At 43.0% G+C, this 15,545-nt stretch overlaps 1 protein-coding gene across 1 annotated transcript in view; it reads left to right on the top strand.

The window, feature by feature from the left end:
* Positions 1-15,545, top strand: part of plxna3 (plexin A3) — an 80,907-nt gene that overhangs the window by 41,149 nt on the left and 24,213 nt on the right. Inside the window, exons 7-12 of the mRNA XM_041944965.1 lie at positions 2,815-2,955; positions 6,258-6,358; positions 9,268-9,391; positions 10,515-10,671; positions 10,767-10,866; positions 12,606-12,720. Of these exons, the coding sequence (XP_041800899.1) occupies positions 2,815-2,955; positions 6,258-6,358; positions 9,268-9,391; positions 10,515-10,671; positions 10,767-10,866; positions 12,606-12,720 (738 nt within the window). The remainder of the gene's footprint in view (positions 1-2,814; positions 2,956-6,257; positions 6,359-9,267; positions 9,392-10,514; positions 10,672-10,766; positions 10,867-12,605; positions 12,721-15,545) is intronic.

The following is a 15,545-nucleotide window of genomic DNA, read 5'->3' on the forward strand; positions in this document are numbered from 1 at the left end:
GAATGTGTTGCCTTCGCTGTCTGCTGCAGTGTCCTACTTTAACGTCTCCTCCCTCGCTCTGCTGCTGTGAGTGTGTGTGAGCGTGTGTCTCAGTGTGTGTGTGTGTGAGAGTGAGTGTGTGTGAGCGTGTGTCTCAGTGTGTCTCAGTGTGTGTGTGTGTGTGTGTGTGTGTGTGAGCGTGTGAGTCCGTGAAACAGGATTGTGTAACTGTGGGTTCTGTTGTGAGTCAGACCTGCTGCCTCATCAGTGTGTGTGTGTGTGTGTGTGTGTGTGTGTGTGTGTGTGTGTGAATGTGTGTGTGTGTGCGTGTGTGTGTGTGTGTATCAGTGTGTAGCTCGTCAGCTCTAATTAAGCTCGGCTGCTTAATGAGCAGACAGCTAATTAACACACTCAGAGAACTACACACACTCCTCCTTCGTCCCTCGCTTGGCTTTCTTCATCTTTTTGTTTCTTTTCTCCCTTCCTTCTTTAATTCTTACATTCCTTCCTTTCTTCCTTCTTCTTTTTTCTTTCTTTCTTTCTTTCTTGTCTTCCTCATTTCTTTCCTTCTTTCCTGCCTTCTATCCTTCCTTACTTTACCTCGATCTACTTTCTTTCTCCCACTCTGCATTCTTCCTTCTTTCTCTCCTCCCTACTTCCTATCTTTGTTTCCTCCCTTCAGTCTGTCCTTCATACTTCCTCCATCTTTCCTCGTCTCCTGTCTTTCCTCCGCTCTCTCCATCTTCCTCCCTTCCTTCTTCTACTCCCTGTCTTCCTCATTTCTTTCCTTCCTTCCTCCCTACTGTTCCTCCCCTCTTTCGTCTTTTTTCATCTTTACTTCATCAATCCCCCCTCCCTTCCTTCCTTCCTCTCTTCCTTTCTTCCTTCCCTTATTTCTGTTCTACTTTCTCTCTCTCCTACTTTCTCCACCGTGCATCCTTCCTTCTGTCCTTCCTTTGCTTCCTCATCACTATCTGTCCTCCGTCCTTCTTTCATCTCTCTCCCACCCTCTCCTCTTTCTCTCTTCCTTCCTTCCTTGTTCTACTACTTTCTTTCTGTCTTGCATTCTTTCATTTTCTTTCTTTTCTTCTTTAATTTGTTTTATTCTTCCTTTCTCATCTGTGTCCTTTCCTTGCTTCCTTATCCCCTCAGCTCCTTTCCTTCGTGTCCATCCCCCCCTCTCTTCCTTCTGTTCTTCATTCCTTTTTCAGTTTTTTTGTCAACTCTTTCTTTCTTCCTTTCTTTCTTCCTCTTTCTGTTCTCATTTCCTTTCCTTATTTCCTTTCTTTTAGCTGTTCCCACCTCCTTCCTTCATCTTTGTTTCCTCCCTTTCACCCGTCTCGAATGCCCCCCCCCCCCCCCCCCTCTCTTTTCTGCACTCCCTTCCCCCCACCCTCCTCTTCCTCCTCCTCTTCCTCTGTGGTGTTTTTCTGGGTCAGACACAGGGAGGGAGGCAGGAGGTTTGGGGAGATTTGGGGAATCTTATTTTAGTCGCTCCACATTTTCAAACAGACTGCTCGTCTCCTCATCAGCCCTCTGCTGTATTTAACATGCCACACTCACACACACACCAGCACCATCACCACCACCATCATCATCATCATCATCATCAGCACCACCATCATCGTTCCTCTCCAGTAAAATCTAATCCCATTACTCGCTCTCGTGTCTGTAAAATGGCGTCTGGTCTCCTGCTAAGAGGTGAGACGTCTCAGCAGCCGCTGGTTCGGTGTTCTTGGTGTTTGTGCTCTGTCCTGGTCCACAGAGGATCGATCCTGATGATCTCCGGTGACCTCTGATCATATTGCATCAGGTCACAGATGGAGCGCCACCTGCAGGCAAATGTTCACACATTTCCTCTCCACAACATCGTCAAAAGTCTGATTTCTGTCAGCTGTCGTCAGGATACGAGACAAGAAAGGAGATGTTCAGATGTATTCAAGCCGCAGAGAGTCAGGGCTGGAGGAAGTATTCAGCCCGTCACTGCTGTAAAAGTACTAATACAACACCGTAAAAATACTAAATATACTAAAAAGTCTGCAAGTATAATGAAAATGTACTTGCATCAGATTACTGTGACTCAGTCGTTCATGTCAAAGCAGGATTTTACTGTTGGAGCTGGTTGAGCTTCATTTGACTCTATTTTGTATCAGACTGCAACTAATGATTCTTTTCATTCTGGATCAATCTGCTGATTATTTCCTCCATTAATCGATCGATCGTTCGGTTTGGAAACATTGTGAAAACATAATTACAAACACATTCAGATCATTCAGATCATTCAGAGGAAAAGCAGCAAATCAAACATCTGAAGCTCAAACATCAAATGATTTTACAGCAACAATCACTGAAACCATCATCAAAAATTCCATTTCTGTCAATTAACTAATTAATTAATGGACGGCTCATTTCAGTGCACTCGTATAAACTGTTGGGAGTTTAATTTATAACAAAGCATCATGTTTTATATGTGTAAAAATCTTAATTTGTAAAATAATTAAAGCTGTCAGATAAAAAGTATTTCCCTCTGAGATGGGGTGGAGTAGAAATAGAGCATAAAATGTAAATACTCTAAGTACATGTACCTTGAATTTGTACTTCAGTGCAGTACTTGCTGAGTGCGTTAGTAATGTTTGTGTAAAACATCTCGTTTCAGTTTGTGAAGAGTGATTTCTTGGCAGATTGTGGACGGAAGTCTTGTGGTCTGAAATGTGTTTGAAAGTCAACAGCGACCCTGACCACCGTCTTCTTCTGCTGTTTTCTGCTTCCTGGTTGATTCCTCGTTGTGTTTAATGGGGCTGTTATTAACAGCGTGTTGTTCTCTGTGTGTTTCAGATCCGCGTGGATGGGATCCCGCCGCCGGCCCAGAATGCACTGCTGTATGAGACTGTGACGGTGGTGGAAGGGAAGCCAATCCTGAGAGACATGGTGTTCAGTCCAGACCATCAGTACATCTACCTGCTGAGTGACAGACAGGTAAACACACACACACACACACACACACACACACACACACACACACACTGTGTCCTCTGCTGGGGCTGATCTGTGTCAGTAAATGAATGTGTCGTGTTTCTGCTTTTTAATGATCTTCACATTTATCCTGAGTCGCAGGTTCACCCAAACACCCTGCTGACATGATGCTGACGCTAAATTAACCAGCTAATTATGACCTGACCATCATCAAACCCACCAATCTGGAAGTTTCCATGACTCAGATGTAAAAACAGAAACTCTGATTGAACGTCTTTATTATTATTATTATTATAAGTTTTTTTTCCCATAAAAGAAAAATTCCATATGAGAGAAATAATTGTAGAAATCAGCACATTTCTAATTGGGGAATTTTCTGTCGAAGTTCTGCATTACAGTTTTCAATCGATAAAGAGAACAAAGAACAGGTCTGTACAGACTGAGTGTTAAATCAGCACATTTCCTATGGAAGTTCTGTCTTGAATTTTTTTTGGTAATTAAAATACACACAGCAATACGAGTTTTAACATGGGACACACACACAGTAAACGAATGTGTCAGAGGCACTGCAATTATTTTGTGTGTGTGTGTGTGTGTCTTGGAATATGAATTCTGTTGTTTTAACATCTGCAGACAGGAAGTTGTGAATGTGAGTATCGCTCAGCTGGCGCCACAATACACACTGTGATTGTGTGTGTGTGTGTCCCATGTTAAAACTCTTATTGTACCATTGAGAGGAAGCAGACTGAGTTCAACAACTGTTACTTCCTGCGCAGCTGACTGCACACACACACACACACACACACACACACACACACACACACACACAGATATGATTCAGAAACATGCTTCAGATACTTTCGCTGGTTGTTCAGACGCTCTCATCATTTTGTGGGTCTTCTGTTGACTTCAGCTGGTTGTCAGTGAGTCTCGAGCGTCTCCTGCTCGACTCTCATGATGCTGCAAATCAACATGAACTTCAACTGTTAGTGTTATAAATAATAAATAATATTTTACTGTTGGCCACGCTACCAAACCATCATCATCATCATCATCATCATCATCACACCAGTGAAGTTTTATGTGACTGACAGGCAGGGAGACATGGAGAGCTCAGTGCTCAGCTCAGTTTCACTGCAGTGTTACATAAGCAGCATTTCCATGAAGGTTCAGGTGTCATCAGAACTGCAGGCAGGTTCTCATAGAATGATGCAGAACAGTACAGGTTAGCATCAGACAGAGTATTCCTGTCAGTGCTGGAAGGCGACCTCTCTCTGTTTCTGTTCAATGTTGATCACATCAGATCCAGGTCCAGAAAACAGACCCACAAAGACTCCTGACACCATGGCGTCGCCTGATAAGCCCGTTCATTATGTTCTGACCTTCATTTTGCTCCCAAAATGCTAAAAATCAGAAAATTTCCACTGGAACTTCTGACTTGATTATTTTGAAGAGGAACTCAGTACACAAGAGAGACTTTCCCAGTTAAATCAGCAGATTTCTAATAAACTCTGACTCACTAAATTAAATCATTAAATTCTGAGATTTCCAATGGAAGTTCTGCATTAGGGTTTTCAACAGATAAAGAGGACATGAATTCCACCTGCAGCAGCTGAATTTACAGTCAGAAGAGCTGATTTCCACATGAACACCAGACACAAGAACACGTTTATTTTTCAAAACGTGATGTCACCTGTGTGTCCAGATGAGACAGAAATTCTGCAAAATTTGCCATTTCAGTTCCTCCATTGTAGCTCTGAATGTGAGCACACTGCAGACGTTTCATCCTGTTTTTCTCCGAGAAGACAAATCCCTGCCGGACATGAATGCGTTACATGTGAAACATACGTTTGAAACGTGAAACGAAATGTTTTGAAAGTAATGTTTTCTCAGGTGATGACTATGTAAGTCATGGTGCCGCATGCGTGGCAGCTTGTTACAGCAGCTCCGATCGTTTTCTTTGTTTTAGTGTTTTCTTGTGTTTTTCACGTGTTTTTTCTGTTGCTATTTTTTTTTCCTACTGCCATTGCCAACACCCATAACACCCAAATGTCCCCGGCTGGTGATTAATAAAGTCTTATCTTAAATTATCTTATGTTACATGTGACATAAAACCACACATGCTCATCATTTGAATCATTCACATGTTATAAATGTGTTTTTTTACATATCATGAAGACGTGAAAAGTGCTTCACATGTGATTCATTCACATGTACTTGTATTTCAGGGGTTTCTTGGAGCAGATGGATTTGTCTGCACAACTGAAACTGTGCAGTGAATAAACAGTACGAATGTGAAAGACTGTGAGAATGAAAACAGCAGAATCAGCCGGTTTCTAAATGAAGTCTGGCAGAGAGGAGATACAGCGTCACTGTTCCTTTAAAGGAAAGCCTGATAATGAGGTCAGAGAGGAGACAGGACTCCCTGTGTGTGTGTGTGTGTGTGTGTGTGTGTGTGTGTGTGTGTGTGTGTGTGTGTGTGTGTGTGTGTGTGTGTGCGTGTGCGTGTGAGAGAGAGACAATGAATGCATTCATGTGTGAAGATCTGAATAAGACAGAGACAGACAGTGTCCACTGTGTTTCACTGTGTTTACTGTCTCCCTGCTGCAATGGCTTCTGGGTAAAAGATACTACTCACACACACACACACACACACACACTGACTAACTGTCTGCAAAATCAAGACAAATGTGTTACACACAGGCCTCAGGCTGTGTGACTGTCAGCGGAAAACCACCAAACCACACTGAGATAACACACACACACACACACACACACACACAGATAAGTGATGTGGGAATTATTTCAGTGAAGTCCTACATTATGACCATAAAATCAATATCAAGTCAATTTAACATACTTACCTCAATAAAAATCAGTTGTCAATCAATTAAAGGTTTAAAATATAGATTCAGATTTATTGGACTTCATGTGTCTGTAGTTTAAGCAGAATCTGTTGATATCTGTTCATATGTGTGTATGAAGTCTGATTTAAGGGTCTTGTCTTCGTACAGCACAGCGTTGGATGAGGAAGTGCTGCTGTCGTCCCTTCATGCTGCTCACAAAACAAACATGATAGAAACCATGAATAAATAATCAGTCAGAAAAAAAGCTGTTTGGAGGCTGAGTTGAGTCTCAGCCTGAGGACAGAAGCAGCTCTGTGGTCTGCTGGTCCTCTGTGTTCTGCTGGTCCAGCAGCTCTTTGGTCTGCTGGTCCTCTGTGGTCTGCAGGTCCAGCAGCTCTGTGGTCCAGCCCGCAGCTTGTCTGACTTCACATTCATGTTTCTGTATTATCTGTGCTTCAGGTGACCAGACTTCCAGTGGAGAGCTGTGAGCAGTACAGCAGCTGTTCAGACTGTCTGGGATCAGGAGACCCTCACTGTGGCTGGTGTGTCCTCTTCAACAAGTAAGAAACTTCACCTCCTATCCTTCATGTGTCAGATTCCACAGATCAGAGTCCATACGTTCAAGATTTATATGCAGAGAGACGTCACACGTACATGATGCTGGTTAACACACAGCGCTGCAGTGAGTGTTAGCTGTTAGCATGAAACACAAAACCTCTGCTAATGGTCCAACAGGCAGCGGATCCTCGTCGCTGCTCACGTCAACTTCAAGTCGCTAATTATGAGCCTTCTGGTTCAGTTTGATGTGCGCGAACGAAGACCGCTGCGACGGTCGCTGCGAGGCAGGAAGTCTCAGTCCAGACTCTTCTCCTGCGGGACCCCTCACTGGTGGAATGATTGACAGAACACCTGCTGGGAGGACTTACTCACCTGAATCTGCTCTTTCTCACCTGCAGCCTGTTGTCTGTTGTGTCAGCTGGAGCTCGAGCTCAGTGCTGAATCACAGCTGTCTGCGGTGGCTTCATCCGTACGTCGACAAAAGTCAATGTAGAATTTGGAAACCTTAATTTACAGAAACATTCTCAACGAGTCTCACATCAAAACACAAAATGAGTCTGAAGCTGGATGAAGAAACCTCAGAGCACCTGTCCTCTGATTGGCCAGCTGCCTGTCGAATCACCTTCAGGGAGCGAGAGAGAGAGAGAATCAGGAAGTTCAGGATGTCTGCTATGATGTCATCAGTCCTACAGGGACATCACTCTCAGTGTGTGTGTGTGTGTGCGCGTGTGTGTGTGTGTTTGTGTTTGTGAGCGGGCGTGTCTGTCTGTGCGTGTGTGCATGTGTGCCTGCACGTTTGTATGTGTGTGTGTGTCTTCAGGTGTCAGCTGTGAGATATGTTGTGTCTCTTGTTGACCTGTGACCTCACAGCTGGTAACCAGCCAATTAGGAGACAGAGGAGATATGGTCTGTGTTTTGTCAAAGTGCTGTGTGTGTGTGTGTGTGTGTGTGTGTGTGTGTGTGTGTGTGTGTGTGTGTGTGTGTTGGAGCAGCATGTTAATGAACATGGTGTCACAATCAGATGTTACACTGTCACACATGTTCAGCTGTCCACATACTTTTGGACATGCAGTATAACTGGAGAGAAAAGGCAGAAGAGGAGAAAAAGAAGTAGAAACATCTACCATCACCAAGCGTGTGTGGGTGTGTGGGTGTGTGGGTGTGTGGGTGTGTGTGCGTGTGCGTGTGTGTGTGTGTGTGTGTGTGTGTGTGTGAGAGAGACCCATTTATAGAAACATTAATGACGCCTCATGGGAACACACACACACACACACACACACACACAGTTGACATACACTCATCAGAAGTCTTTGATGTTCAGCGTCCAGGCAGGTGCAGGAAGTCTTTGGATTAGCACCCTTTCAAAGTAAAAGCCTTTGACTGGTTTAATGGAGCGAATTCAAAAGCCCTTCTCTCCGAAGCTTCCTGATATGTTGCATCTGGAGTTTAAAGCAGCAGCAAACATTTTTACCTCAACGTGAAGATGATCAATTCATTTGATCAGGGAAGATGAAACTGATACTGATCCTGGATCAGGGGGGACAGGTCTCCTGGAGGACGAACTGTCTTTCAGTGAAGAATATGATCTATTATAATATTGATAAAAACAGTGTTGGGCCTCCACCTCAAACTGGGATCTCCACACTAAAACCAGTGCGACTGTGAACTGGTTTTCCACTAAAACACAGCAGATGTGAACCAGCTTCCTTCCTGTCAACGGACTGCAACTGCTGTTAAATCAAGTCCTGGCGGTTTCCTTGGAGTGTTGAAAGGCATTGTGGGAGATGTAGGAACTAAATAACTGCAGTAAATAAGATAAGGCAGAACTTTATTGATCCTGAGGGACGTTAATGTGTAGCAGTAAGAGTAAAAATGTAAAATATAACAGAACAGATGAGGATGAAGAGGAGTACACACATGAATTTTAGTAAATAATCCAAGAAGAAGAATACATTAAATGAAAGGTAATATTAAACAAATAACTGAATAATATAGTTATTGTAATATAGTGCAATTATTTTAAGTTATTTTAAGTAAATAATATAAGATAAAATATATAAAAAATGAGTAATTAATAAGTAAACAATTAGATCATAATGAAGGTTGAGATTCAGAGCTGATGAATGAAACGACAATGAGGACTGACTGCGGTAAAATAATGAATGAAAACAGCAGAAACAGAGTAATGATTAATAATGATTAACAGATTTTATCGGCGTCTGTTGTCAAGGCAACATACAGAGTAACACAGCGAGACTCTTCATCCTCACTCGTCTTCCTTTCTGTCTCTGTCCATCTGCTGTTCATTAGAAGCAAACGCATCATTACTGCAGTCTGCTCAGTCTCCACCTGCACACACCTGACACCATCACAGCTCAGACTTACTTTTATTTGTCGTGAATTAATCACATTCAAGCACATCAAGTCGCAGAAAAAGGACAGAAACAACGATTTGTTGCCTGGAGAAAAAAAAACCTCTAGTCTGAATTTCTTCTTAAGATACGATATTAAAAATATGAATTCTGCTAAATTAACAAGCTGAAACAAAAGTAAATAATTGAATTAACAAGTTGATTTATTAAAGAAGTAAAACAATAAAAGAAGGAAGGAAAATAAAAGAAATATGTAACTAAATTGTTAATTGAATAAAATTAATGATTTTATATATAATTGAATATCATTAAATATATAAAATTAAAAATAAAGTTAAAATTGAGAATAAGTCATGTTTGAAATTAGTAAATGAAAAATAAACAAGTAAATACATTTTCAAATTAAATAAATATAGAAAAGGTCAAAATTTGAAAATAACAAATCAAAATGTGTAAAGAGGTGTGTGTGTGTGTGTGTGTGTGTGTGTGCGTGTGTGTGAACAGTATGCTGACCCTGTCGTGACCTTTGACCCCTCCAGGTGTTCCAGACAGGAAGCATGTGACAAGTGGGAGGAGCCTCAGCACTTCAACACACGGCTGGACCAGTGTGTCGACATCTCTGTTACCCCGAGCAACATGTCAGTCACCTCCCCAGCAACACAGGTACAGTCTCACACACACACACACACACACACATTGTCATCATGTAAACATGGAGATGAAGAACGTTTGTCATGTTCTGTGTGAACGTCATCGGTTCAGATCAGCAGCAGATCAGAGTGAGCTGAGTGTTGATGGAACCTGACGACAGATGAAACAGGTTTTAACTGCAGCTCTGACGATGAAGAGCGATGAAGGAAACATCAGAAACAACAAGAATCAATGACTTTCTGCTGGGGGGAGAAAACAGGAAGTGCTCCGTCGAGGCTCTGTCGTCGAGTCTGGTTTTAATTTCAAACTGGAGAGAAACAGTGAACAGACTCATTTCACTTCTGTCAGTCTCTAAAGACAAGTTAATAAACACAGTTCAATATTTAAAATATATGTTTATAAACAACAATAATATTGTCTAAACAAAATAAATGTTATTTGATTGTTGTGTTAGATATAAAAATAAAATGAAGAACTAAATTAAATGAAATTAAAAAGTGAAACAATTTGCAAATAAGTGAATAATTTGAAAATAACATTTTAATTTATATAATTTGATATGATGACAATTAAATCTAACTTCAAATGATCAAATGAACTTTTTCAGAATGTAAATTTATTTGATGTGAATATATTAATAGATTTATAAAATATTAAATTAACAATTGAATTTTGACGATGTCAGATATGATGTTTGATTACAGAAACATAATCAATAACACCTGAGAGTTTATGAGCTCACAGCAGAGCATAGCTGATCAATAACACAGAAAATAACAATAACAACTGAAATGAAGTCAAAGTAACTTTCACTGTTACTGACCTTTGTGACTTCTGGGGTCAAAGGTCAAGTTCATTAGAGCATCACAACCAACAAACAACAGGAAACTCTGCATCGTCATAACGACAGACGAGGAGGAGCTCCAGCCAAGTGACAGCTGCTCGTGTTCAGAAAGGCCAGGACTGACACGATGATTGACAGCAGGACGAACCAATGAGTTACTTTGAAAGCCTCTCTTCAACAGTGGGCGGGCACACACACTGTAAAACTATTGGCTGCAGAGGAATGACAGGTGATCATGTGGGCACACACTTCACTCAGGTATTAACGCCCCCCCTCTCTCTGTCTCTGCAGTTAACCATTCGAGTGCAGAACGTCCCGGCGCTGTCGGGGGGCGTGTCCTGTGTGTTTGAGGACCTGAGTGAAACCCCTGGAGAGGTGCTGGCTAAAGGTCAGGTGATGTGTATGTCCCCGTCCCTGAGAGACCTGCCAACACACACGCACTCCTACGGTAAGACATACACACACGCGCACACACACACAGCTGTTTCATGCGTGTACTTGTACTTCTGTTTGTCATCATGTGTGTCACTGCTGTCACTTCAGGAGAGAAGCGCGTCGTCCAGCTCAGCCTTCGCTCCACTGAGACCGGACACCAGTTCATCACCACCAGCTTCATCTACTACAACTGCTCTGTGCTCAACTCGTAAGTCTGAAGCCGCCTCTCCTCTCCTTGTGTCCTCTCCTTGGTTCCTCTCCCCTCCTCCACCCTCGGGGGCTGACTGTGGGGGTAACATAATCTGTGTGGTGGGCTGCCTGGTTCCCATGGTGACAGCAGCCCGGCACCTTGGATACAGAAAACACAGAAACACTTCCTGTCTCCGCTGGGAGTGTTTAAAGCAGGCATGTCAAACTCATTCCATAAAGGGCCGTGTGGCTGCACACCTGGCTGGAATCAATTAATCAGCTGATCTCAGTCTTCAGCTGATAACTAAGTGATCCTTTGATGTTGATTGGTTGGCCTGGTGTGCTCCTCCTTGGTTGGAACAAAAACCTGCAGCCACACGGCCCTTTATGGAATGAGTTTGACATGCCTGCTTTTAACATGCTGGTGTGGCTAGCTGGAGGACACACACACACACACACACACACACACACACACACACACACACACACACACACACACACACACACACACACACACACACACACACACAGCTGACTATCCACCGTTGCTATTCTTCCTTCTTTGTAAACACCTGCTCAGGTTTCTGTCCAGCTTCATCACAGTTAGTCAGGAACTCAAAACACAACCATAGAAAGTCCGGCGATGGTCGATAAGATGAAACCCGCTGTCAGCGATGGAGACACTGACCAGTGTTGTTAAATCCAGTTGGGTGGTGCTGGTGGATGCAGGTGTTCAGGTGTCAGAAACCAGACCAAGTTCATCCTCACCTGCTGAGGATGATCTGCTAGATGTGTGTGGAGTCAAAGACAACATTGAGAACACACTAAGGCTGGATCCAAAACACGTGGACGTCTTCATACTGCTGGTAGTCTACATGTTTCCCCTCAAACCAGCTCTCTATGTATCTGCTAACATGTTCTGTGTGTCACTGAAAGCAGTCCCCAACAAATGCTCTATTTCCTCCTGTCTGATAGAAACTATGGTGAGCATCTGTTGGAGGAAATTACTGAAGCTTTTCAACATGAAAGTTTTTAAAGATTCTTCAGTAGGAACCAATCGGCTGAGAGCTGCAGACAGGATAGAATAACACCAGACTCAAGCAGGGAAGTGCTGAAGGGACAATGATTGAAAACATGGTGGATGTGATGATGCTAAAGACGCGACTGACAGACGCAGACATCACAGCCGTCACACCTGGACGCTACAGTCCAGCCGCACCTTTTAGTTCACAGGTGAAGGGTTCATATGTCTCACAAAGGAATTGTGAATAATGTGCAGATGAAACAGGCAGAGGTTAGTTGTTACAGCAGAGTACAGATGGGGGGAAAATAAATAGAAGAGTCGTCATGGTTACCTTCACCTCGATGATGGACACCAGCTGAGACTCGTGTAAGACGTGTTAATGCTCAATCAACCATTATCCTCGTGTTATCCTCCGTCTGATGATTGATCTGATTGATCAGGATGTAAAGATGCTGCTGTGAACATCTGTCTCTCTCTCTGTCTCTCTCTGTCTGTCTCTCTCTGTCTCTCTCTGTCTCTCTCTCTCTCTCTCTGCCTCTCTCTGTCTGTCTCTCTCTCTCTGTCTCTCTCTCTCTCTGTCTCTCTCTCTCTGCCTCTCTCTGTCTGTCTCTCTCTCTGTCTGTCTCTCTCTCTCTCTCTCTCTCTCTCTCTCTCTCTCTCTCTCTCTCTCTCTCTGCCTCTCTCCGTCTGTCTCTCTCTCTGTCTGTCTCTGTCTCTCTGTCTCTCTCTCTCAGGTGTACTTCCTGTGTCAGTAGTGTGTTTCCGTGTCATTGGTGCAAATATCGTCACGTCTGCACCAACAACCTGCAGGACTGCTCCTTCCAAGAGGGACGAGTCAGCAACATGGAGGTATACACACACACACACACACACACACACACACACACACACACACACACACACACTCACTTTGGTTGTTTCAGGCTCATACACTCATATTTTGTTAAACCTCCAGATATGATGATGAAAATGTCGCCTTTAGTAACGGCTTGATTTATAGCAGGACTTTTTTGCCCAAAGTTTCGACTCTCAGGCTACGTGCAGACTGCTCCCCAAGCCTCTGATAGGTGGAGGTTGTCCCTGCAGACATGACTCAGGGCTGAAACAATTACTGAAAACACATTTTTCAGTAACTCGTCAGTGTTTTTTTCACACTCAGTGAAATATTAAATGTTTAGTATTCGTCTGTCATAAAGTTTGGTGTTGGTGATTATTACATGAGGTCAGCGTGTTAATAATAAAGATAATACAGCAATTTACACACAATGTTACAGCTGTTGATTTAAAAAAAACATGGTTTCATTATTTCACAATTTCTAGATTAGTATCACACACACACACTCACAGAGAGAGAGAGAGAGAGAGAGAGGTCTAATAATATCAAATCTAATTACTGAGAATAATTTGAAGATTTGAGTCAGAGTGTTTTTTAGAATAGAATGGATCAGATAGAATGTTATTCAATTATTCTGTGTTTTTATGCAGTAAAGCAGTTTATTGTCATTATTTAGAGTTTTTTAGCTGCTGATCGTCTGACAGGGTGAATACAGGAAGGAGAGCGAGCAGTGATGGAGGTCAGAGCTGCTTTTCTCTCGGTCATTACATGGTTCAGTAAACAACAGTAAAGCTTCAGGTCAACAGCGAAGGGTGCACACACACACACACACTGACAGACACACACTCCTTGATGATGCGTTCAAGGACTCTGTGACAGATGTGATTTAGGACTCTGCTGAGAGAACTCACCGAGGGACGTTTTCAGTAAATAAACAATTTTTCAGTTCAGGAGCTGATCCTCAGTAAAATGAATCATTAAACAAGAAACTGAGGCTCTGGACAGGTAATCAAAGGCCAGCACAGAGAGGAGTCCCAGTTTGTCGTGTGTCACATGTGACCAGCGGTGAGATTACATCTGTCATGAGTAATAGATTACTTCCCAGCCTAACGAGCCGAGCCGCTCTCAGGCTGCTCGCTATCTCGTTAGCGGAGAGAACGAGCAGGGATCGCGTCGTTTGGGCGTCTCGTTGACGTGATTGGTGCTCAGTGTCATTACAGGGTGACAGTAACAACCTCTGATTGGCTAATTGGTTAATAGAAGATGAATAGCCACTTAGTTGACACGAAAGCGTCCAATCACAGCAATTAATGTTAATTACAAGGTAATTAGGCTGAGTAAAGAGAGAGGGAGGGCGAGATGAGAGAGTTGTGAGTCTGAGAGGAGAAGAGATTCAGGATTGTGAGACAAAGAGAACGATTCTTTTCTTATTTAACCTTCATCCAAAAAGGTGAAAGCCTCTTTCAGAATAAAAGTCTCTTTAAAACAGAACTTAAGACACAGAGAGGGAGGGAGAGCTAATGAGGAAGAGGAGAAGCTGTTCATCTGTGGCTGAAAATGAAAAGAATCTGTCAGGAAAAGAGAAGAAGAGCGGAGAGAGAGAAGTTCTGCTAAACACAAAACCAGAAACTTCAACACGACGTATCTGGACCAAGTTTAAGACGCGCAAATTAACAATTTAATATCGTCAAAGTAGATTTATTGAGTCACTCCAGCAGCTCAAGAAAACAAGTTTGACAAACGTAGTTCAGAGCTGTTAATTCTGCTTCACGTTCAGTTATAGTCATTCTTCACCAGTCAAACACTTTCAGGCCTGATTAGCTCTCTGATGAGCACAGACCTGCTAAAAGCCACATTCAGAACAGGATCAGTATCGATCCATTCATGTGTGTGTGAGGAGGAGCTGATGAAGGTCAGGGTCTGAGTCGACCGGTCACTTCACTTAAAGCTTAAAACAACACAGTGAGGAGATTAAAAGTGCTGCTGTTCGACACAGAATGCAATGAAAGGCCACGTGAAAAGGAGGAGGTCTGCACAGGGAACAGGGTCAGGGTCTCTCCGTCACAGCGAATGTCTGACGCACTCGAGTCTGGAATCAAAGTTTCATTAATGTTCTTTCTCAGCTCATTATCACTCGTTCCCATGAGACGCTCACAGTTTCGCTCCTTTGTCATCGGTTTCATGCTTCTGTCATCGTGTTTCAGAGGTGTGACAGAGTCTGTCACAGGTGAGCTGAGTGTTTGGATAAAATTCGAGTGTTTGCTGAGACACACACACACACACACACACACACACACACACACACTGTCACAGTCTCCGCAGTCGCTGCTGGTGTCCGCTGTGCTCTGGTCCACTTCCTGTGGAGCTAATGGTCTTCCTGTCAGTCACAAGGCAATTAATTACTGTGGTGACACTCGTTAATAAAGGTTTCACCCTACTGAGAGACACAGTCAGAGAGAGAGAGAGAGAGAGAGAGAGAGCGAGAGAGAGTGTGTGTGTGTGTGTGTGTGTGTGTGTGTGTGTGTGTGTTTCCAGCAGCCTCAGGAAGCTCCAAAGCTTGGATCTGTCACCAGCTGTCCATTACTGAACACACACTCAGACTGTGTCTCTGTCCTCAGTCAGTGATGACAGACTGTGATAAGCTATCAGCCTTTGTCAGCTGTGTGTGTGTGTGTGTGTTTGTGCGAGAGAGAGTAGAAACAGCCCATTTTTCAGTGTATAACCACAATAACATTTCCAATAATCAATATCCGTTTATATCAACTGTATTTTGTCTTTTCTCGTGTATTAATTTATCTAGTAATTCAAATGTGAATCAAATTGCAACTTTGCTCACCAC

This window comes from Chelmon rostratus, chromosome 10 (assembly GCF_017976325.1).
Source record: "Chelmon rostratus isolate fCheRos1 chromosome 10, fCheRos1.pri, whole genome shotgun sequence".
Lineage (NCBI taxonomy): Eukaryota > Metazoa > Chordata > Actinopteri > Chaetodontiformes > Chaetodontidae > Chelmon > Chelmon rostratus.